General features: G+C 37.9%; 1 protein-coding gene across 3 annotated transcripts in view; it reads right to left on the bottom strand.

Moving 5' to 3' along the window:
* RB1CC1 (RB1 inducible coiled-coil 1) overlaps window positions 1-25,303 on the bottom strand; it is a 95,562-nt gene extending 70,259 nt beyond the window's left edge. For all 3 annotated transcript variants that reach the window (XM_044245605.1, XM_044245606.1, XM_044245607.1), the window contains exons 1-3: window positions 24,963-25,303; window positions 1,912-2,026; window positions 631-752 (exon numbers count right to left, since the gene is read on the bottom strand). In XM_044245605.1, coding sequence (XP_044101540.1) covers window positions 631-701 — 71 coding nt within the window. In that variant the 5' untranslated portion in view covers window positions 702-752; window positions 1,912-2,026; window positions 24,963-25,303. The remainder of the gene's footprint in view (window positions 1-630; window positions 753-1,911; window positions 2,027-24,962) is intronic.
* Between the last annotated feature and the right edge of the window lie 461 nt (window positions 25,304-25,764).

The raw sequence follows: 25,764 nt of genomic DNA, 5'->3' as shown, positions 1-25,764 counted from the left end.
CAAAGCTGGAGAATTATTAGGTAGTAGGAGTCCTACAAACTTAGTTAAAAATATTAAGCTGATTGTCTTCTTGAATCAACGAACAAAACAACTATTACTGACTTTATTCATGTAAGGGAATAAAAACAAATCACCAAAACATCTAGGACAGACACATGTTACTTTATATAGTTAGCAATAATTTCCTTAGCAATGTCCTGGGAAACTTAGAAGGGCAATCAGGTATGAAAACTTCTTCTATTTGACAGTTTTAATTTGAAATAAGTTTGTTTGCAGGTAAGTTTGCTTATTGTGAATAATATATTCACAAAAACAGACAAAGCACAACTTTATGAATTTCGGTGTTTTAGTGAAAGATGACAACTATGTAAGTAATATGCTAGAAGATTTAAGATATTACTACTTTTTTTAAATTTATTTTTTATTTATTTGTAGCATAACAGTATTCATTATTTTTGCACCACACCCAGCGCTCCATGCAATCTATTCCCTCTATAATACCCACCCCTCAAGATATTACTACTCTTATTTTCTTACTTAAAAAAGGAATAGTTTTCTGCAAATCAATTACTTTAACTTTTTGCCTACACAAAATACAGAATTGATGAGATTGAACGAAATACAACTTACGTTTGCACTGTAAGTTCAGTGTCAAATGTCAGGGTAGTTCCAGTGTTAACCAGAAATACATATAACTTCATGATGATTTCTCTGGATTCTGTGAGCTTATACCTCACACTCTGATCCGGTTACTAAAAAAACAGACAAGAAAAATGGTCAGTTACATAAACATAACTACAAACACAGATACCCTCACATAAAACATGTTATTTATGTACTACATAAATAACTAAAAAATAGTTTTTGGTGTCTAAGATGGCTAACTGGACAATTTGGTAAATTTGCTGGTTAAAAAATAAACAGTAATGAGATCAGTGAAAAGCATAAATATTCTAATTAAAAATATTTGTTTTAAGGAAGAGGCCAGCAATCAGAACAAAAATTATGTGTACACTTCACACTGTCCTCATGTACCCTTCTACATTAAGAATTGAAATTAAAAATTTGCTAAAAGATCTTCCTAACTCAAAAAGTTCTTCCCTGACTGCTTCCTTTTAACAATAAAAAATTGTCTTGAGGTTAGACTTACTGATAGCAAATAAGAGTAGCCGCTACTTGCTAGTTAGGGAAAATGAGTTAACTCCAATTCCTTCTACCAGCTGTCTCTTAATCTAAATTCCACCTCCACTCTGAGTTAGAAATGCTCTATAAGAAATTGTGACCCTAACAGTTATATCATCTCCTTGAGCAGTAGAAAGTGCACAGGTCTAGAAATCAGGATATTTGAAACAACTGCTATTAACTAGCTGTCCAAGTCAAAATCTCATATATAAAATAAACTTCTTCAGGGAACCTGGGTGGTTCAGTCACTTGAGCATCTAACTCGTGGTTTGGGCTGGTGTCATGATATAAAGGTGGTCATATCAAGCCCTGTGATGGGCTCCACCATCAGGGAATCTGCTTGAGATCCTCTTTTTCTCTCACTCCCTCTGCCCTTCTCCATCCCTTCCATGTGCATCCTCTCTCTTTCTCTCAAGTAAATAAATCTTAAAAAAAAAAAAAAATGAAGCAACATAAACTTCCCCACCTACAAGGGACAGATTTAAAATCTAGCATTTTATTTTTTACAACCAGAGGTAAAAATCCCCCAAATTAATGAAAGTGATGCAAGACAATAAATTAACAGATACTAGAATATATCTTTCCTTATGCTCTTTCCAATGAGCTTCAGAGTAAAATTATCAGGAAAGAAGGAAAAAAATAAAGAACATTTAAAATCAATGTTTCCAACACCAGTTTTTTAAAAAAATGCATTAGATAAAAAACTCATGAATTTAGAACTGTACTTACTGTCAGGCACTGTGAAAAGGACTACCACTTTTCTTAAAAAGCAGATTAAAACTGGCTTATGTTTGCTTTGCTTGATATTGGCAACTGAATGGCATTACTGGTTAAACTCAGTGAACTGGAAAAGAAAAATTTCTGGATTATCATAAAGAGAAATAATTCAGTATATGACAACATATGATTATTGTTCTTTCTTTAAAAATTCCCTTCTGAAAATGTAATTTCTACTCAATCTCTCCTCCTACCTGCACATTCACTGAAACCATAAGAGTATAACTTTTATCCATACCACTCCATTAAGAGACATAAAAGTCTCTAAAAAACTCTCCAAAGCTGCCAAATTCTACAGACATTTCTTAGTTCTTTTTTAAAAAATTTTTTTAAGATTTTATTTATTTGTCAGAGAGAGAGAGAGAGAGCAAGAGCGAGAGAGCGAGCGAGCACAGGCAGAGGGAGAAGCAGGCTCCCTACAGAACAATGAGCCCGATGTGGGACTCAATCCCAGGACACTGGGATCATGACCTGAGCCGAAGGCAGCCGCTTAACAAACTGAGCCACCCAGGCGTCCCCATTTCTTCGTTCTTAAGATATAGTGGTAAAAAAGAGCCTGGCAGCTTTAGCCCTAGCAGCATTAAACCCTGAGGCAGGGTTTAATCCTGGCCCCATTACTTGTACATTATCTTGGGCAACTTACTTAATTGTCTTGATTTCTTGTTTTGTAAAATGAATAAAAATGGTACCTGTAGCAGGCAGCCTGTAAAACAGCCCTTCTACCTCTGGGTATCCTTACTCCAATGAAATCCCCACCCCTACTGGGTATGGGCAGGGCCCATGATCTTTTTCTAACCAATGAAATATGGTAAGGTTAATGAAATGTCACATGATTGCTACTCAAGATTATAACATCCATCATGCTAGTTGACTCCTTCCCTTGCCAGCTCTGATGAAGTAATAAGCTGCCATGGAGAGGCCCATGAGTCAAAAAATTGAAGTTAGCCTCAGCAAGAAGCTGAGAGTCTCAATCAGACAAGCTGCATGGAACTGGTAACCACTGCTGAGCTTGGAAGCAGATCACTCCTTGGTTGAGCCTCAGACAAGACCTCAGCTCCAGCAAACACCTTCATTGCAATCTTCTGAGAGACCTTGAGGCAGATGACCCAGCCAACCTATGCCCAGAAAATGTGAACTAAAACATTTCTTATTTAGCAAAAGATAATACAGTACCCCACACTGCAGGAGTATTATGAGAATTAAGGGATAAAAAGTATGAAACAAAAATGAAAAAAATAATTAGCCTCATGCCCTTCAGGGAATAAGAATTCAATAAACAGGGCGCCTGGGTGGCTCAGTGGGTTAAGCCTCTGCCTTCAGCTTAGGTCACGATCCCAGGACCAGCTTGCATCGTGCTCTCTGCTCAACAGGGAGCCTGCTTCTCCTTCTCTCTCTGCTGGCCTCTCTGCTTACTTGTCATCTCTCTCTCTCTGTCTGTCTGTCTGTCTGTCAAATAAATAAATAAAGTCTTTAAAAAAAAAATTCAATAAACAACCCTAGCACCCCTTCGTGGGCTTTTTCCTCTGCCAACTCTCCAGTGTTTGGGTAGGACCTCAACACCACACTCAAATTCAAAAGTATATTTTATCTTACAAGTTAAAGGAGTTCTTTTGTTTTCTGAAGGATTAGGTAGCTATAAGTATGGTGACTAAAACAGAAGGAATATTGGTAGCAGAGATGATTCATTAATTAATTCATTCATTCAAATAGAACACTTATTGGACTTGTGTGTCAGGACTGTATTTTGTGAACAAAACAGACATGATCTTTGTCCTGACAGAGATCACAGCCCTGAAGTAGAAAAAGAAATTAAACAAAAAGAAAACAAACATGGTATAAGTTACAATAAATGCAATGTAAGAGGAATGGGGTGGCAAGGACCTAAAAACCTATTTTAGATTTGGGGGAGCAAAGAAGGCCCTAGGTAGGTTACATTTAAATAGGTCACACAAATGAGACTAAGACTGTTCTGTAAGGTGGGGTAAAGCAATACAAGAAGATACAACATTTGTGAGCTTAAATATAAAACCCTTAGAGTAATCACAACGGTATTCTAAGTTTTACTTTTCTTTCCTCTTAAATATTATTTACCCTTTCTGTTTTGGTGTAACTTCACACTTAGAAAAAAGTTCAGAAATAGTACAAAAAACAAACAAACAAACAAACAAAAAACAAAAAAAAAAACACCCCTCCCTGGCACGTTTTACCTAGTGTTACCAACTATGTACACTGTGCTCCATGCCTGCTCCTTTCTTTTTCTCTCTCTATATACATATACACTGTACATACAGGATACATTTTTTCTTAACTATCTGTGAGTAATCTGCAGACAGAATGTCTCATTATCCCTAAACACTTCAGAATGTTAGTATCTTAACAGAAAGAATTTTTCTCATACATGACCAAAGTACATTTATCTACTCATCAAACTTAACATAGATCCATATTATCACCTAATCCACCATCTGTACTCAAATTACTGCCCCAATAATACTCTTGACAGTTTTTCTCCCTCAATCTAGGACCCAATTCAATGATAATATTCAGATTTAGGATCCGATTCAGGATAATATTTGATAATATTTTAAATTTAACATCTATTTGATTTCCTTCAATCTAAAACTTCATCCATCTTTTTCTTTTCATGATCTAGGTACAATACTGTTCTCAACACAATAATCCATCAGAAGCTTCAGAAATCATTATAAAGATGGACTTAGTGCCATTTCCCTGTTCCATAATACTTACAGTAAATGAGGGAAACTGATAAATGCAGCAGCTACTATGTGCCTTTAAACAAACACTAATCTCTTTACCTGGCGTTCACCCTAAGAAACAGCTCAGCGTAAAAACTACAATAATTAACAATGCTTACAAAAACAGCTACACGAAAAAAGCTTATTTGAAAATTAGTCTATATGTATAATTCATGAATAATGTAAAACAATCTCAAGGACACTTTTTATTGCTGTGGCTCTAGAACCTAGGTTAGTTTGACTCTACTATGTAGGCATTATATAGGCACACTATATAGGCACACTCGATACTGTCTGTCATTTAGCTCATTTCTTTCTTTCTTTCTTTTTTAATTTAGCTCATTTCTAAAAGTTCCCGAGTGACATTATGGCAGCATCATTTAGAGAAGCACCTCCGGACCTACCCTGATGTAACATCCCACATTCTCATCCATTATCCATTGTGTGAAGCCATCGCATTGGCAAATTTAACCAGAAGCATCCCTCTGAATCTTAACTTTCTATGTCCTCATTAATTGTCATCTACCACCCAGGGCCTATGCTAGAACAGCATAAGAGAAAAATCTAACTAGTGAAATGAATCATTGTCCCATGGGTCTCACTAGCCCTGGTGCTCTTTATTTATTTGACTAAATAAATAAAGCTTAATGGTAATCCTAAAATTTGTATGGAATCACAAGAGACCCTGAACTTCAAGTAATCCTGAAAAAGAACAAAATGGAGGCATCACAATCTGAGATTTCAAGATATACTACAAAGCTGTAGTAATCAAAACAGTATGGTACTGGCACAAAACTAGACACACAGATCAACAGAACAGAGAGCTCAGAAATAAGCCCATGATTATATGACCAATTAATCTTCAACAAAAGAGGCAAGAATATGCAATGGGAAAAAGTCTTTTCAACAAATGCTGCTGGGAAAATTGGACAGCTACACAGAAAAGAATGAACTTGGACCACTTTCCTACACCATACACAAAAAACAAACTCAAATGGATTAAGACATAAATGTGAAACACCAAACTGTAAAAATCCTAGAAAAGAGCACAGGCAGTAATTTCTTTGATATCCGCTATAGCAACTTTTTTCCTAGGTATGTCTCCTGAGACAAGGCAAACAAAAGCAAAAATAAACTATTCAAAGTAAGAAGCTTCTGCACAGTGAAGGAAGCAATCAACAAAAGTAAAAGACAACCTACGGGATAGGAGAAGATATTTGAAAATGATACTTCTGATAAATGATTACTATCCAAATACATAAAGAACCCAAGAAACAGTAAGTGTTGGCAAAGAAGCTGAGAAAAAGGAATCCCTATGCACAGTTGGTGGGAATGCAAACTAGTGAAGCCACTGTGGAAAACAGCATGGAGGTTCCTCAAAAAATTAAAAATAAAAATTACCATATGATCCAGTAATTTCACTATTGGGCACTTACAAAATATGAAAATATGATAATTCAAAAAGATAAATGCGACCCTGTGTTTACTGCAGCATTAGTTACAATAGCCAAGATATGGAAGCAATATAAGTGTCCATTGACAGATGAAGGGATAAAGATGTGAGGTGTATACAAAAGTATACACACACACACACACACAATTACTCAGCCATAAAAAAGAATGAAATCTTACCATATGCAACAACATGGATAGATCTAGAGAGTATAAAGCTAAGAGAAATAAATCAGAGAAAGACAAATACCATATGATCTCCCTCACAAATACCGTATGATCTCCCTCATGTGTGGAATTTAGGAAACAAAACAAGTGAATGAAGAAAGAGACAAACCAAGAAACAGACTCCTAATTACAAAGAAAAAAAAAAATGGTTACAAGAGGGGAGGTACAGGAGGAGATGGGTGAAACAGGTGAAGGGGATTAAAGAGTACACTTACCATGATAAGCACTGAGTAAAGTGTTGAATTGTTGAGTAGCATACACTTAAAACTAACAGAACACTGTACGTTAAGTACACTGAAATTGAAATTGAAAAACAAAACCAGAAACATAAAGTAAAAAATAAAAGGGAATAGCGAAACAAAATAAAAACAAAAACAAACAAAACAACACAGGCTATGGTTTCCACAGCCACAAAACACTCATATTTATTTCACCTATCCCAAGTATACAACATAAAATAATCATCAGTAACCCTTACTGAGTAATTCATTATATGTCAGTGATTATGCTCAGTAATATTATATGCAATAGTTCCCTTATTTTTCATAACATGTAGGATAACCATATTATTAATTTCTTTTTGGAGTTTAGGGAAAAGATTCAGAGATCACTCAACTTGTCTAAAGGTAGAAGGTTAGTACATACTAGATCCAAGAGTTTGAACCCATCTCAGTTTACAACATTCATTCAATAAAATTTCACCTGAGAATCTAGTATGCCCTAGGTAGTGTGTGTGTGTGTGTGTGTGTGTGTGTTTAGTTTTGGATAATAAAACAAACAGTGTGATAAAACTGCCTAGTCTCATGAAGAGTACATCTGGGCAACCTATACACAAACTCTGTGATATCTACTTTCAAAACAGTAGCTCTAAAAATGCAATTATTTGTAATTAAAAGTAATTCTAAAATATATGCTTGCATTTTTCTATGTTTTATTCTTTAAAGATATTGATATTGATATTTAAAGATATTTAAAGATATTGATATTAACAATAACCACTGATTATTAACATGAAATAAAAGCCATACCAGCTACATATCCTCACAATTTCTACTGTGAGAAAGGCTATTATCTCCATCAATCAAATGATAAAACTATGGTTCTAAAATACTTCAATAATCTCTCAGAGTCACATAGCAAAAACAACCAGAGTTCAAATCTATGGCTGGGTCAAGAAGGAAAGAAGGCCAACAAGGAAAGAACATGAACTACTACTAAAGAACATGAACATGTACTACTAAACACATGTAGTGAATACATTCCATGACTTGCCATTTTACTGTTCCTGTATAAGTTCCAATACTTGTTTCCCCCACCAATTCTATCACTTTTAAATCTTCATTTTCTTGAATGCAATATAAAAAAAATTCTAAAAGTAAGTAAGGGGGTGGGATGGCAGAACACTTCCAAATTTGACATTGTAAGGTTTTCAAATGAAAAGTAAGTTGCCCTCCAAGAACTGATGTGATCCTAGATTATGGGAGAGTAAGATTCCCTTGGGAACACAGATAACATAGTTCCTTTTATGTGGCAAGACTGAAATTCTTTCATGCTGTGGATCATCTGTGCATGGGGATTCTCTGAAAACTTTAAACCTAGAGAAATGTACACTAAAGAACTTACCTATGGTAGCCAAGAAAACATGCCTGAGTGAAATACTCAAAGTGGCCTTTGCTCTGTAGCCCCTGGGCTGTTTAGACACTGTTCTAACGGAACAGGAAAGCTGCGGAAACCCATTCTACTCCCAGTGCTGCTTTTCCATTACCTGTTTCATCATTTAATCCAAGTATCAAAAGATGGGATCTGACTTTCTCCCCAAAACTGGTAAGTGGGACACTGTTACAACAGAGATTAAGGGTAAACAGCATAAAAAAAAAAATTCCTATAAATTATAAGAAAATCACAAAAACCCACAACAGTGCATGACAAAGTAATCCAAATAGTTAACCAATGAGGAAAATAAACCTCTTCAGTAATCAAAGAAATACAAATCTGATAAAGACAGAATTTTCACCTATTAAATGAGCAAGAGTTTCAGTCTAAGAGTCCTAGACTTTCAATCTAAAAGAAAAGAGATACAATAAAGCAAAAAAAAGGACTTTAGAGATGTGAGTTTAAACAAAAATTGTTCTCTTTGCATAAAACACATATTTCACACCCCCACTGAAATAAAGGCAGTGACAATCCTAGAGCAGTAAGTACTCATCTCCCTTGTATAGTAAAGAATTAATCTTATCCAAAGAGAAGTCTGGACTTTATCCTTGGCTATGAGGAGGGGAACCTGAGGGCTCTAGGATGTCCTATTTGACAAGAATATCTCTGTTTGGGGGCTTTAGAATAGTGTAACAATATGATTTATAATGGGGGCTTTGGGATACATAGTACCAGTTCCCATCTCCAGAAGAAATGGAGACTAAAAGACATAGTAGGACCTCCAGAAGAGCTAGAGACTAAAGGTTAGCTACCATGTAAAGATAATAGGACCTCAATAAAAACTCCAGACACCAAAGACTCAGGTAAGCTTCTTATAGGAAAAATTTCTTATAGAAAAAATTTGAACTACAGTTGAAGTATATACAAAATAATTCACTACTTCTGAATAGTGTTAAAAATACTTCTAGTAGGGGCACCTGGGTGGCTCAGTGGGTTAAAGCCTCTGCCTTCAGCTCAGGTCATGATCCCAGGGTCTTGGGATAGGGCCCTGCATCAGGCTCTCTACTCAGCAGGGAGCCTGCTTCCTCCTCTTTCTCTGCCTTCTTCTCTGCCTACTTGTGATCTCCGTCTGTCAAATAAAAACAAAAACAAAAACAAAACAAAAAAAAACTTCTAGTACTGGAATTAGTAATCTAGTAAAACAATTTGCTGCCAGAATATTTGCTGGCAATTTATTGCTAAATAAATAATCTAGTAAACTAGATAAAGTAAATAATCTGCTAAAAACCATTTGCTGTTTCTTGGTTATAATCTGACCTAAAGTGAGGGAAAAACAACTGACTTTTATATAGGAAGAGCTTAATAGACCTGGTTTAAATTCTTTTTTTTTTTTTTTAAAGATTTATTATTTATGTTTGAGGAAGAGAATGCCTGTGAGCAAGGTAGAGTGGGAAGGGGGAAGGGACAAGCAAACTTCCCCCTGAGCAGGGAGCCTGACACAGGGCTCCATCCCAGGATCCTGGGATCATGAACTGGGCTGAAGGGAGCTGCTTAACCTACTGAGCCACCCAGGGGCGCCCTGGTTTAAATTCTTACTCTGCTATTTATAGGCTGAATGAGTTGAGAAAAGTAAAGAAAACATTTTCCTTACTGGGCTATTGTGGGTGTATCTGTTCTTTAAATTTATAAGACTACAGTTGCAAAAGAAGGGGAAGTAGCAGCAGGAGCTGTGGGGGGAATATCATGGCATATAACTGAAACAAGATTAGGCCATGAGATAACTGATACAAAATGTCAGTTACATGTGGCTCAATATTCCATTGCCTATTGGTGCTAACTTCCACGAAATGTAAATATAAAAATACAAGAACAAAATAAAACTTACAGAACACTTTCAGAGGTTCCTCACCCCTACAAGAGAAGAAAAATAGTATACTAAAACAATAACCTGGTTTTCTGTATTTTGGTTATATTTCTGTTTTTGCTTTTTTGAGCAAAGCTAGGAGTTATTCTCAAAAGCAAGTCCATTCTATAAAACCCTGCTGTAAAGAACCTTGTCTTTGCTGAAAACTAACTCCTGATAATGCCTATGTAGGGTGCCATGCATGTTAGAAATTTATGTGTCCCACACTTTCTGCTATTCGTACTGGACAAAAATTTTTTAATTTCCTCCCACACCTACTGGTCATATTTTTTCACGTTAATAGCAAGTTTTTGAAATACTTTCTCAAGGCAGCTTCTCTCTGTGCTGCTAAGAGAATTTCTTTTTCCTAATTTCTCAAAGAGAACTGTGAACTTGTAAGTAAGTCTGGACCCAGCATACAGCAAATCTCAGCATATTATACTTGCAGCAAGTCCATGAACAAGAGAATATACGAATAATGAGGGCACCTGGGTGGCTCAGTCTTAAGTGTCTGCCTTCGGCTCAGGTCATGATCCCAGGGTCCTGGGACTGAGCCCCACATCGCATTTGGGTGGGCTCCCTGCTCAGCTGGAGGTCTGCTTCTCCCTCTCCTACTCCCCCTGCTTGTGTTTCCTCTCTCACTGCGTCTCTCTCTGTCAAATAAATAAAAATCTTTAAACAAAAATATACAAATAATGTATAATATTTAGGGGCTTTGTGGACAATAATTGCAAATACAATGAAAATCACAACTTCCTATAAGTAAGCACATATATACAGAAATATACAAATCCAACTTTCATGTCACACCAATGCCTAATCTATATACAATATAAAGGATATGCAGCGCTTTCTTACTCTCAAACTATACCGTCAGCCTTTACTTTTTCAGCAAAAATCACCACAGACATGAAAAATAAAATTTACTTTCAAGGTAAGAGTTTTCCTGGACTATCATTGCAAGGAGAAGAAATCTGACTTTGAGGATACCCAAAGTGCCTGCCTAGTCAAGATTCTGTTAGAAAAAGTTTATGTACAGGGCTCAAGCCATCTATTTAAGGAAACAGAGAAAATTCAATCTCTGTCTTGAAGGGCTGTACAATATTATGAGGTTAACAAAATGTAACTAAAAATTCAAAAAACCAGATATGAAAGAAATAGTAAATGTCCTGAAGTTCCACTACTCTTACATGAGCACTCTGTCCAGCTCGATACAAAGGGATATCATATAGATCACCATATTTCCCATCATCTAAATCTCCTCATAATCCTCCCTGACCTTAAATTCTTTCTTCTGTACCTTAGCTCCTAAGTCACTAGAATCTTTTCTAAAAATCTACTCTGTCTTTAGCTGTTACTTCAACTCTGGGTTACTATTTCTAAGTGATCACATCACAGTTTTACAGCAAGATTTGTTTCGGTCAAGAATGATTTCTATCTACATTTAATTTTTTTTTCTATATTTCACATACTGGACACATAGGGTGATGGACATGAATTTTTGTGTAAGCAAAAGTTCTGATTCAGATTCTACCTGTAAAGAATGGTTTATAAAAATTATAAAAATCATTAAATGCTCTAAATGGGTAACAAAATAAACATGTTGATAATATTTTAAATTCTCTTAAGAGAAATATAAAACTTCTATAAAGACTAATTTTGTGTAATCTAAATCAGTTATAAAATTTTATTGAATTACATGCTCTCCAGACAATCCAGGAGTCACCTGACTTTATTATCAAATAAAAACTTGTGGAGTTAAAAAAACCTTCTCGTCACTACACATCTAGATTTCTGTTTGCTAATGTGTAAAATGGGAATGTTAGCAATACCTGTCTCCTAAAGCTTTTTGGAAAACAACTAAAATATCTATGCAAAGAGCTTAATATTTAGCACAAAGCCAACTGCACATTATAAAACTCCAAAATGTTACTTAGGAGCAGGCAGTAACTCTTGCTATGTAACAGAAACTATTCAAGAACATCTATTGAGAGAACAGACTCTCACAAGCAAAAGTACTCTTAGAATACTACTTGCAGGGGAGGCTAGGTGGCTCAGTGGGTTAAAGCCTCTGCCTTCAGCTCAGGTCATGATCCCAGGGTCTTGGGATCGAACCCCACACTGAGCCCCACATCGGGCTCTCTGCTCAGCAGGAAGCCTGCCCCCCGCCCCCGCCTGCCTGTCTGCCTACTTGTGATCTCTGTCAAATAAAAAAAAATCTTAAAAAAAAATAATAAATAATAATTATTATATAGAATACCATATATTATTATATAATTATAAATTATTATTAATTTATAATATAATTAATAATTATTAGTATAAATAATAATATTATTATTTACTACTTGCAGTAAGTAAATAATAAAATAGTTCAAAAAGTTAATTGAGAGAGATCTCATCCAACTATCTATTCGTAATTTCCTTAGAGCCAAGGTATTCCAAGGCTCTTTAATTAAAAAACAGAAAAGCAAAAATAGTAATAATCATCTCTACTTTAAATATCTCCAAGGTATTTCTCCTACTGACCTTTTTGGGTTCACCAATGGTAATCAACTTTACCACGTCATATGTGAATAAGTACTCTTTCGTCTCTGTATTCCTCTTTACCACTTATTCCCGATTAAGCTATCTAATTCAGTGCTTACTACTGCATACCCAAGCTCTGACAATAACCTAACTGAGCTCCTTCTACCCAGTGGGTTTCATTTCAATTCAACCCTGTAAGACATCACCAACTAAAAAATCTGAGGTCTTATTTTAATGTCACTTTACTTCTCCCCAACTAAAAGCACTTTATAAGATTTACTTGTATAAATCCCTTACAGTAAACAATCCAATATTGCCTTTCTGCATCTCATTAATGAAGCTCCATATCATTTAAAATGACCTCCTGATGAAAGATGAATAAGCCTTGGTCTTTAGTGTCTTTACTCATGTCACAACACTGCCTCCATTTTGTGACCATGATGTCACTCACAAACATCCTGCTGTAAAGTCTTCATCAATCTACTGGCTGTTAACAACCTTCCTTAAGCACTTACGGCCCTCAACTTCAAATTTCAGCTAATTAAATATTAGTGTCTATATCCAGAACATAAGTAAATAAATGTCTTGCTCTACATTTTTCCCCATGTGCCAAATGCCTGACATCCCCCAAACTGTACTGTAAACAGCTAGAGAAAACTTGGCCATGCCTTACACCTTTCTTCAAGACACCACAGTGTCTTCTACACCTATTACCAAGACATTAGACAGTTAATAAATGAGGCCAACGCTATGGAGAAGGAATAGAGGAAGACCACAACAGAGAAATCAGAAATACAAAACGGCTCAAAGAGAATCCACAGGAGTACTTTATTTATAAGAATGTATAATTTAGGGGCGCCTGGGTGGTTCAGTGGGTTAAAGCCTCTGTCTTCGGCTCAGGTCATGATCTCAGGATCCTGGGATCGAGCCCCACATGGGGCTCTCTGCTCAGCAGGGAGCCTGCTTCCCTCTCTCTCTGCCTGCCTCTCTGCCTACTTGTGATCTCTCTGTGTCAAATAAATAAATTGTTAAAAAAATCTAAAAAATCTAAAAAAAATTGTACAATTCATATATCCAACAAAGCTGAATTCACTCCTTGCTATGTAATTGTTAAAACAATAAGCAAAAAAAGGGGCATTAGTAATAGTAACCACACACACATTTGGTCATCCTGAAAATGAAGAGAATCTGTCCCGAAAAAATACTGGAACAGAAGTAAAATAGATATAGGTTGTACTCCTAGATCCACATTCTTTACTTCTGTGACCCTGAGAGCCTAATTTCACCAAATCTCATTTCCTCACCTAAAAATTGGAAGGGCAGACGGGTTAATTCCTCCAGGTTTTTATAAAATCTCAGACGTTAAACTTGTTCTAACTTATTTAATGTGCGAGTCTCTAAAGATTAAAAAAAATATATAAAGTATATGCTATCTCTTTTCAAGGAATTTAGTCACATAAAATGAATATGACACTACAATGCAATACATATTATAGAGGTATACAAAAGTTGTATCGAGAAGGAATGGGCAAAAGTTCACAAAAAGGAGGTGTTGTTTCAAAAAAATACCAAAAAAAGGTTACGTAAAATGGAGTTCCTGGTAAAAACCAATGATTTAACCTCCTCAATTACATTTGCTAAAATTTAAGAGGATAAGCTTAGCAAAACACAAATTTCCTTGAAAAAATAAACATTAAAAAGAGCTAACCCTTTCATCAACTTAGGAAGTTGGGATTGCTAAGTAAGCACATTTTCCCTTAACTTATATAAAATCTATCAAATTTCTAAGTGGGCTGCATCTAAATGATCTAGAACTAAATTTTCACATGCAATGGTAAAGTGCCACCACATAAGTCAACTACTGCTGAATTAGAAATTAACTTTATGACAAAATTTCAGCCTTAGTACATAAGTACATATTTCACCAAATAGTCAAGATTTTCTAAAATTTGCCACAATGCTCATTTTCTATATAAAAGTCATTTTTATAAAATGAATAGTATGACACAAGCTAGCCCAATTTAAAATTAAAAGCAACAGGTTAGTAACTCAATAATGACACATTCTCTTAAAATTATTATGCGGTCCTTTGCCTAAAAATGTCTCTAGTTTCTGTCCATTAAGCCAGTAATAAGTGGCCATTATAAATACTTATAAATGTACATACATGTATATTTGGGGAGTGAAACAGACATTATAGGAGAGAACATTTATCAAGACATATCAAACATAGTCTAACCAGTTACTAAAACTGGGATTCTGGCCCATTTGATAGATAACTTGTGGAACAAAACCGATACAAATAGATCTTCATATACACACGTGCAGATAAAAAATAGTAGTAGAATTTCAAATTAGGGGAAAGGATAAATGGTTCAAGCAATAGTACTATGACAAATGGCTATCTATAGCATACAGAAAAATAAACTTTATCAGAAATGCCATCAGCTTTTACCCTTTAGGTTACTTCTATAATGACTGAAATGAACAGTGTTGATTCTTGTTACCTCACAAGAAGCACACTGGCAGTCTTAACAAGAACAGAAATCCAGGGAAGCCTGGGTGGCTCAGTCTGTTAAGCGTCTGCCTTTGGCTCAGATCACAATCCTGGGGTCCTGGGATTGAGTCCTACATCAGGCTCCTTGCTCAGAAGGGAGCCTGCTTCTCCCTCTGTCTCTGCCTGCTACTTCCCCCGCCTCGCTTATGCTCTCTCCCTTTCTCTGACAAAAAAATAAATGAAATCTTAAAAAAAAAAAAAAAAAAAAAAAGAAATAGAAATCTGTACAACTTATAAAGAGATTTAATCTGGTAGTATGTATCAAAATTTAAACTGTGCAAATTAAAATGTACAAACCAACAATTGTATCTTTGAAAATATATTGGAAGCAAATAAACAGACAAGTATACAAAGGCATATATCCAATGAATTATTTTTAACAATGAAAAATCAGAAAACTGCCAATCATTATTGGTCAAGTAAATGATGGTACAGCTATATGACATTATTTAGATATTTAAAAATGTTAGCTCAATACATTTTAGTGATTATTATTAGTGATTATATTTATTATTAGTGATTAGTGATATATTTATTATTCAGTACAAAAAAGAAGTTACAGTATATGTGATTCTGTTTGTGGATTTTATTGTTATTTTATTAACTAATGGTAAGGAAGTACATGTATATACAAGCATTAAAAAAGTCTGAATCATTAAAAAAGTCTGGACTACATTTTCCAGCTATGACTCCTGAAGCAAAGGAAACAAAAGCAAAAGTAAACTATTGGGACTCCATCAAAATAAAAACTTCTGTACCGTGAGGGAGACAATCAACAAAACTAAAAGGCAACAAGGGAATGGAAGGCATCTGCAAATGACATATATGATAAAGGGTTAATATCCAAAATATATAAAGAACTTACAAAACTCAACTCCCAAAAAACAAATAAATTAAGATAAAAAACAGGCAGAAGACATGAACAGACATTTCTCCAAGTAAGACATACAGATGGCCAACAGACACATGAAAAGATGTTCATATCACTTACCATCAGAGAAATGCAAATCAAAAGTACAATGAGATAATATCTCCCACCTGTCAGAATGGCTAAAATCAAAAACACAAGTAACAAGAGTTGAACAGGATGTAGAAACGAACACTCCTGCACTGTCTGGGGGAATGTAAACTGAAGCAGCCACTATGGAAAACAGCATGGAGGTTCCTCAAAAAGTTAAAAACAGAACTACGATTCAGCAATTGCACTACTGGGTATTTACCCCCAAAATATAAAAACACTAATTCAAAGGGATGCATGCACCCCATGTTTACAACAGCATTATTTACAATAGCCAAATTATGGAAGGAGCCCACATGTCTATCAATTGATGAAAGGATAAAGATGTGGTATACACAGACAGACAGACTGACAGACACACACACACAACCCACCCAAGATTATTATTCAGCTATGAAAAAGAATGAAATCTTGCCATTTGCAATGACATGGATGGAGCTAGAGAGTGTCACAGAAGGACACAAATACCATATGATTTCACTCACACGTGGAATTTAAGGAAAAAAAAAAGAAAAGAAGAAAAAAGAAGATGGGGGGGGAAAGAGAAGTAAAACAAAAAATGGATTAACTAAAGAACCGATGGTCATCAGAGGGAAGGGAGTTGGGGAGATGGGTTAAATAGGTGATGGGGATTAGGGAGTACACGTATCCCGATGAGCACTGCACGATACCTGGAATCACTGAATCACTATACTGTACATCTGAAACTAATAACACTAGGTTAACTAACTGGAATTATGAACAATTTAACATCAGTCTTTTTATAATGGCTATTTCTGGATGCAGGACTTTCATTTTCTCTGATCTCCTTAAAAATCAGATTTATAATCAGAGGTAAAGATACTTATTTCAATTTTGAAAAAGAAAAAAGACAACACTTAATGCATCACAAAGAAATAAAGAACCTGAAATACGGTGCCCTAGAAGAGTTGGTCCACTAAAAGAACAAGACAATGACCACCATCTGCTGCTCCCATTCTAGCCTCGAATCTGCCATCCCAGTTTAGATAATGCCTTCCAACTCTACATCTTTCCTACATGGCCATTCATATTTAGTTCTCGAATTGTTATCTTTACTACATGTAAGAAGGAAAAAAAAACAGGACTGTGAAAAGAACATGAGATTGGGAATCAGAGAGCTATATTTAAGTCCTACCCTCACTATTGACTATGTGACCCTGATTAACCTCATCAACCTTAAATTACTTCTTTTTAAATATTTTTTTATTAAAAATTTTTTTTTACTTTTTTTAATTATTATTTTTAAAGATTTTATTTATTTATTTGATAGAAGACACAGCAAGAGAGGGAACACAAGCAGGGGGAATGGGAAAGGGAGAAGCAGGCTCTCCACTGAGCAGAAAGCCAAGTGGGGAGCTCAATCCCAGGACCCTGGAATCAGGACCTGAGCCAAAGGCAGCCGCTTAATGACTGAGCCACCCAGACGCCCCAACATTTTTTTTTTTTAAGTAAGCTTTACACCCAACATGGGGCTCAAACTCATGCCAATTTCAGGAGTCATACGCTCCAAAGACTGACCCAGCCAGGCACTGCTAAACTTAAATTATTTGGACTACAGAAAGACACTCCCTATCTCATGGTTTTTGTGAAAATGTAAAGAATCTAAGTATAAACTATAGAGTTATGCAAACTGAAGTGCAATACAAACATCAGTTACTGTTGTTTAATTCAGATTTCCACCCCCAGGCACAGGACTAGCACTCACCTGATGCTAAGAATCTCCCATTAGCAATCACGTTGTTACCACAAACTCGACATATCCACATTTCAATTCACTGCTTTTCTTTTAAAACTGGTTCCCAACTTCTTTTGTCAAAAAAGCTATCATTTCCCCATTTTTCAGAACTTCAGTTTTTCCTAAAGCCTATCCATTTTTCCTCTAGAGTTCAATCCTTCATTTTCCAATGACATAACTCTTATTTTAGAGCCTGGAAACTCTTCTCTCTGCCTTTATATCTCCATCTTGCTCCAAGTCTTCCTGAGCATTCCTACCAGTTAAAACTGTCATCATCACTATCATCAGGCTGCATCCCTCCTCAAAAATCTTCCCCAGAGCTTCATAGTTGCCTACAGCAGAACACAAATCAATGGCCTACCATGCTCTGTAGCTTGTTTTTTTTTTGCAGCTCTCTTCTGTGACATCAGTATAGTACTTTACAGTTGCACTGAATTTCATTACATTCCTACCAGTTAAAACTGTCATCATCACTATCATCAGGCTGCATCCCTCCTCAAAAATCTTCCCCAGAGCTTCATAGTTGCCTACAGCAGAACACAAATCAATGGCCTACCATGCTCTGTAGCTTGTTTTTTTTTTTGCAGCTCTCTTCTGTGACATCAGTATAGTACTTTACAGTTGCACTGAATTTCATTATCTGTCTGCTCCTTTAAGAACGTGAATTTGCCAACTCTGGCTTAAAGCTACATTAACATTTAGGGGCGCCTGGGTGGCTCAGTGGGTTGAGCCGCTGCCTTCGGCTCAGGTCATGATCTCGGAGTCCTGGGATCGAGTCCCGCATCGGGCTCTCTGCTCAGCAGGGAGCCTGCTTCCTCCTCTCTCTCTGCCTACTTGTGATCTCTCTCTGTCAAATAAATAAATAAAATCTTAAAAAAAAAAAAAAAAAAGCTACATTAACATTTAAAGGGCAGGCTTTGAAGCAAGATTTACCCTTATGGGAATCCCATCTCTCCCAATGAGGCTCAGACGACCTGTAAACATCAGTTTATAATCCACAGACTGATAGGATACCTTTTACAGAGGGTATTTCAGACTCCTTTACTATGCAAGGACTAAAATAAAAGCTCTAAAGATGGTGGCGATTATAACTTTAAACTCCAACATTCATGGACTTCATCATTACACTCTAGTTTACCTTTCTAGAAATATCTCCAACTACTTCTTTACAGAAAACTTATATTCTCTCACTTTATATAGCTCTGCCAGATACAAGTCCCCCAATTTCTATTATCGTGAATTTTACTCAGCCAACTATTGTCCAAAAACATGGTTCTGTTAGCACTTCTAGTGCTAATCTAACCACAGGTGGCCCACTCTTTTCCCTCTGAATTTACAGAGCTCTTACTAGCTATATCAAGTAGTAGGAATTATCAGAGGGGAAAAAATCTCACATCGTACAAGAACATTTGTTCCACCAGGATCCTCTTAGGATACAGTCAGCTATAAATGAGGGGGAGATGGGAGATATCAAACCATCTCCTACACTCGTGAAAAACACTGTCTACCCAATTTATCAACTGGAGATTAATTTACAGCTTCCTCTTTGAGAGACAGCCACCATAATGATTAAGTCAACTGTTCCAGTTTACTGTCAACTATTCAAATTGAGAACTAGCTTCCTTAGGGCGTCTAGGTGGCTCAGTGGGTTAAAGCCTTTGCCTTTGGCTCAGGTCATGATCCCAGAGTCCTGGGATCCAGCCCTGCGTAGGGCTCTCTGCTTGGCAGGGAGCCTGCTTCCCTTCCTCTTGCCTACCTGTGATCTCTATCAAATAAATAATAAATAAAATTTAAAAACAACAACAAAAAAAGAACTAGCTTCCTTATGGAGAAAAAAAAGGGAAAAACCTCAATTTCTGACTTCCCAAACTGAACACATTCAGCCATTATTCACTCTCTATTTGTTAAAAATCCAACATAAGCCAGAAACTCTGCTAGGTGCTAGGATTACAAGTCTCCACAGTAGCTCTCAGGTCCAGCAGAATAGATAAAATTGAATGAACTAGGTATGTTGGACCAAAGTTTCATAGAAAAAGAACAAGAATTAGGAATAATTTTGTTTGATTTGCAATTCTGGAAATTGCAATTTGACCTCACTGAGGGGTAACTGTGTGCTGTATCAATGAAAATGTTCACCACAAATGCAACGTCTAGGTTACCCAGGGGACTGAAAACTGGACTTCAAATCCTCCAAATCAGATTATTTCCATCTGATCTTACCCTTTTTCTCTGCCAAGAGGAAAACAAAAGAAAAAAAAGAAGAGTAGGTCAGTCATTTCCTCACATTCCCCCAAAGAGAACTTTTTCCATAGAAGTTCAGAGCCTCCAAAATGAAGTTCCAAGTAGACAAGCAACTTCATATGAGATAGCTCCCAAAGAGTGCAGACAACAGGAATACTTTTAATAGTTTGGCTTTAGTTTTTTTTCCTGCATATACAGAAAAAAAACCATATGTGTATGTACGGACAGTTTGGTTTTTACAAAACTGAGAAAACATTATGCATACTGCTATACACCTTGTTTGAGCTGAATAACATAATGTGGGAATCTTTCCATCAATACATGTAAATGTATTACACATCTTGCTGTCCTGCCATTCATAAAAATTATGTAAAATGCATGACTTTGATAACTTGAATTTGGAGTATTAGCAAACAATCTAAAAAACAAAAGCCCCAATATAGAATATCAATAGATTTGTTATTCTGAATTAGTCTCTTTCATAAAAACTTAATTCCCTTTGTAAGTATTATTGTATTTAAACATGTTTGTTCATAAATGCTATGTCATTTGATAACTTCTGCTTACCAGAAATTAAAAAAAAAAAAAAAAGCCATTCAGATGAATTTAAGTCAAGTTTGCTAGAAAACAGCTCTCCTGCCTCCAAATTAGACCAATTATGGAAGCCACATCCATTTTTTTCTGTATTATTGTCACCAGCTGAAATATAACATCCAGGACTGTTCATGGTATAATTTTTAAGGAATGGCAAGATCAAGTTGTGACACTCCCTTTAAATGTGAACTCAGGTTTTCTAAACTAATATTCACCTAATTATGTCTATAGCAAAAGTGCTATAGTTCTATGTTTCATTTTATAATGACTTGGTTTAAAAATGAAATCAAAATTATATATAGCAAATATTGAACTAGCTTAATTCTATTAAACCATATGTAAACATACAGCAATATCAAAAAAAGGATGTGTACAACTCAAATTCGCAGAATAAAGGCTAAAACAACCATGGATATATTAACAGTACGGTACTGAAAATATTTCAACAGATTTTCTGGACAGTTGCTGATCAATTGTTATGTGTAGAATGAGGGAAAAATAACATGTATAGGCCCAAACCAGTAACAAGAAATGGAAATGAGTCACAATTATTTTCCTACCTTAACATAATTACAAGCATGAGAATTCAAAAGAGCAAAAAATATGGGGAGTATGAAGAGTATGGGGTATCATTCCATAATCCTCAGGGTACTCACTGAACAGCTGTGAAAGAAACAAACCAACGAAAGAAGGGATGCATGAAGGCACTCACATATTAGGAAAAAGTAATTAAAAAGGACCTCAACTTCACTGAGGGATGCAAAGAAATGTCACCCTCTCAGGGACCACACAGCAGAGGTCTGCTTATAGGCAATTAGGTTTATTAGGCTCACAATAATAAACAAATCAGAAATGTGATAATTAAAATTTACATACTTTTATCTACAACAGTAAGTATACCTCTTCGACCTAGTACACTACAATCTGCTTCTCTAGCAGTATATCTACCCCAGTATCTGAAAGTAGCCAGCATTTGCAATCTATCTTTTTAAAAATTCCCCATAGTTCAAAATTTCCTACATTCTTTTTTTTTTTTTTTTAAGATTTTGTTTATTTATCAGAGAGGCGGGGGGAGAGAGCGAGCACAGGCAGACAGAATGGCAGGCAGAGGCAGAGGGAGAAGCAGGCTCCCTGCCGAGCAAGGAGCCCGATGTGGGACGCCATCCCAGGACACTGGGATCATGACCTGAGCCGAAGGCAGATGTTTAACCAACTGAGCCACCCAGGCGTCCCAAAATTTCCTACATTCTTATATATAAAGCTTTACACACAAAGTTCTTATTCATTATTGCAGGAACTAAAATTATGTATTGCAGGGGTTTAACATTTCTTGAAAATATAAATGAATGTTAGGTACAAGCTGCCTTCTGGCCTTGCTGGGTTTCCTGGAACAAACGTCTATGCCTTTGCACACGCAGGGTTACAGTACATGACTGTTTCCTTACTATTATCCCAAAACCCTGAGTATCTGTAGAGCCCTATCACCATTCTCAGAGCCCCCTCATTTCTATTAGTACACCCTGAGTAACCTTTTCACTTTTTCATGTATATGTCAATTATTTCAGAACCTTCCTATTTACTATTCCTGCTGCCAAGAATGTTCTTGCCCAGCCACACAGCAGCCTTCTCACTTCTCCTGATTCTTTATTCCAAAGTTATCAACCAGTGAAGACTTCCTTGGCCATTTTATCTAAACCTCCTAATCCTGATACTCATCTCCTCCCTTGCTTTTGTGTGTGTGTGTGTGTGTTTTGTTTTGTTTTTCTTCCTAACATGTATCTCTTACTCCTCATTTTTCTTGAATGCAGGATTTGGTTTGTTCACTGCTAAATTCCCAACATTTCTTGACCAGTGCCTGGCACATAGTAGGTACATGATAAATCCTAAGCCAAAATTTGTTGAGGTGGCTAGGACATCTTTTTTTTTTTTTAATAGATTTTATTTATTTATTCGACAGACAAAAGATCACAAGTAGGCAGAGAGGCAGGCAGAGAGAGGAGGAAGCAGGTTCCCTGCCAAGCAGAGAGCCTGATGCGGGACTCGATCCCAGAACCCTGGGACCATGACGTGAGCTTAAGACAGAGGCTTTAACCCACTGAGCCACCCGGGCGCCCCTAGGATATCTTTTTAAGGAAAAGTGAAATGACTTATCCATGTTAGATCATGCTTCTAAAAATATCCCCCTACACTCCATAAAAACCCAAATTCCCTTTCATAACTTCTTTCAAACTTGCAATAATGCTCCAAAAGTGTAATTATATTTATACAGGACCCCAATCTCCTATTATAAGGCAAAAACAATTTCTTACATATTCTTATGATCCTTGTAGTAACTGGTTCAATGGTCTATTTTAAGTAATAACTGTATGAATGAATGTGTGTAGAAAGGGACTGCTAGATTTTCACTTGAGTTTCTTCAGCCACTATTACCTACACTACAAACGAGAAGCTTACTTGGGTTAGAGAACAGCATTAGCCAAAAAAGAACATTTTACTAGATATTCCTGTTTAAAAAAACATTTATAAGTTTCATACATCTGCAAAGTAAAGCATATAGCAAGTGTTAAAACGTTTGCTGAATGCATGAAAATTTAAAGACAGTTTCAAAATCAGAAGCCAAATAAAAGCTCTTCTCAAGCTTACACAAAAAAAATTTAGGCTCAGAAATGTGGCTTTTCAAAAACAAAGGTCTTGTGTCCTCTGCCCTTCTGGACCTTATGAATTTGATTTGCTAAGAGTCAATCTGCCATACATTCTCAACTTGTATTTGTTAGCAAGGGCCAAAAAAATTCTGAGACAAGAGTATTGCTTCACTGTCTTCCCTGTCATCCAACAACACCAGAAAAACCAGGCCAATAATCAATACTAAATTTGACTAACAATAAAAGATTTAAAATCGACTAAAAAATTATTTTTAAAAAGTATACTGAGTTCCTATGTAATTTCCATCAGCAGATATTTCTTGACATAAACACCAACATAAAGCATCTCTTTTATAAAACTATTTTAGGTTTTAAACACAACCCTAAAATTAAAAAAAAAAAAAAAACAACACGACAGGAATGTTACTGAGAAAATGTGTTCATTTAGGCCACATTCTGTTACAACATTAACTACAAAAAGCAAGGTATTTCTTCCCACCTAGCTTACAATCCAAATAGCCCCCCAAATAAAATCCTTATGGTACTTCTGCTTCTCATGGTAATATCCTATCAGAATGGGAAAGACCCTCTTTTTATCAAATACCGAAATATAATAATGTGATTCCTGATTAAACACAGATTTGTCTATTTAAATAATAAAGTCGTCTCCTCCTAAGTTGCTAACTTTCCAACCCTTCAGATAAATCACACAATCAGCATCAACACACAACCTAGAAACTATACAGTAAAAACGATAAGCACATTTTCACAGGGCCCAAATCATTGCTCTACGTACAGTCAACTCGAGGCAAACATCGTTATCTAGCTTAATGACTTGGGCAGTAACGAGACTCTATCAACAGTGAGCACATTAGTCTTCCCTGGTATGCAGGCACACACCACTTCGTGGTATGACCACACTTGAAAGAGTCATGATGGAAAAGACTTGATTACGAAACCATAAACAATAAACATAGTACATCCACCAGGCGGTGGAAGAAACTATTCCCCTCAAAAGCTGCCATTTCTCCTGTTCTCCTGCTTCTACTAAGGAAGTTGTGAAATCCGCAAACACACCCCATCCCAAATCTATCGGTGGGGCTGGCGGAGGCTGAGTCATTCCTAGGAGTAACTTTATACCGATCCTCGCACTCCCGGATCGGGACAAAGGCATCTCTCCGATCCTCCCGCTGTGCGCTTCGTTCGGCCTCGGCCCAATTCCTCTCTCTGGTTTCCCAAGTCAAAGACAATATTAGGGCTAAGCCCGGTAGTGGTGACGACAAGGGAGAGTACGTCCCCACTGGGTTAGGCGTCCCTCCCCCTCGGCCACTCCCGAAATTCGGCCCGGAGCGCGTACACGGAGGGACCCAGGCGGCCCCGGCCGAGGAAGCCGCAGGTAGGCCTGCACGGGGCGAGCCCGCCCCACATCTCCCGTAGCCCAGTGGCGCTTCGACTCGAACCGCGAGTCTCCTCAGGGGCTGTCGCGCCAGGGAGGCAGCCGCAGGGCAACACCTGCCGCGGCCGGATGCGCCAGACTCGCCGGCTCACAAACCTGCTAGCCAGTGGCGTTCGGCCCGGCGGGGACCCGGGCGTTCCCGGCCCACTGTGCCCAGGCTCGCCGAGCGGCTCCGGTGTCAGATGGGGGAAGGGGCCACGGGCGGCGACGGCACTTACCTGGCAACACCTCCTCCTCTGCCGGCGGCAGCAGCAGAGCCAGCAGCCCCTGGCACCATCTTCCGCCACCGCCTCGTTGTCGGCGGCGGCTACCAACCGCCCATCGGGCACCGCCAACCGACAAAACCGCCGGTGTCCCAGGTGCCGGTGGCGGCCCCGAACTCCGGGCGGGAAGGGAGGGGTCGGGGCGGAGGGGGTACGCTGTCAGGCCCCTCGGCTCTGGGTCGGGGGCCGGGGGTCAGGGGGCCGCGGCCAGTCAGAGCCGAGGGGCCGGAACGACTCGGGGACCCCAAGGCAGCGCCGAGGGCTCGGCAGGGCCGCGGACACCGCCGCGGTTGGGTTTGTTATTGTCGACTCCGTCCCTTCCTCCGCGGAGCATGCCGGGAAACGGTGGGCGGGGGGAGGGGTGCGCCGGGCTGCCCTGCCGGCGCAGAGACGCGCGCGCAGGTCCGGAAGTCGGCCGGCACCCGGGAAGGGGGGGGGGCGACTCCGCCCATAGTCGTTGTCTGCTGGTCTGTGACTTGGCTGTCCTCTGGTGACCCGAGGAGAACGCTGGGGCGGCCTGTTGCGGTGCGAGCCGTCGTCCGGGCGCGCATGGCTCCAAGGTGATCTTGACCTTCCTTGCTACAGCGAGCTGGCCTGGGCTGGGCCGACTCCACCGAAGTTTGGATTAGCCCCAGGTTAAACAACTTTTCTCTTTGAACCTGTCGCGGAGGAGCGGGGTCCACTGAGGTTCCGTGCGTTCGTCGCCTGCCCGCACACTCGGCCAAAGTCGGTAAGGGGATGACGTGCCTGGCCGTGC

Source organism: Neovison vison, chromosome 4, assembly GCF_020171115.1.
Source record: "Neovison vison isolate M4711 chromosome 4, ASM_NN_V1, whole genome shotgun sequence".
Lineage (NCBI taxonomy): Eukaryota > Metazoa > Chordata > Mammalia > Carnivora > Mustelidae > Neogale > Neogale vison.
The sequence above is the reverse complement of the archived record's forward strand: the minus strand, read 5'-3'. Positions and strand labels throughout refer to the sequence as shown.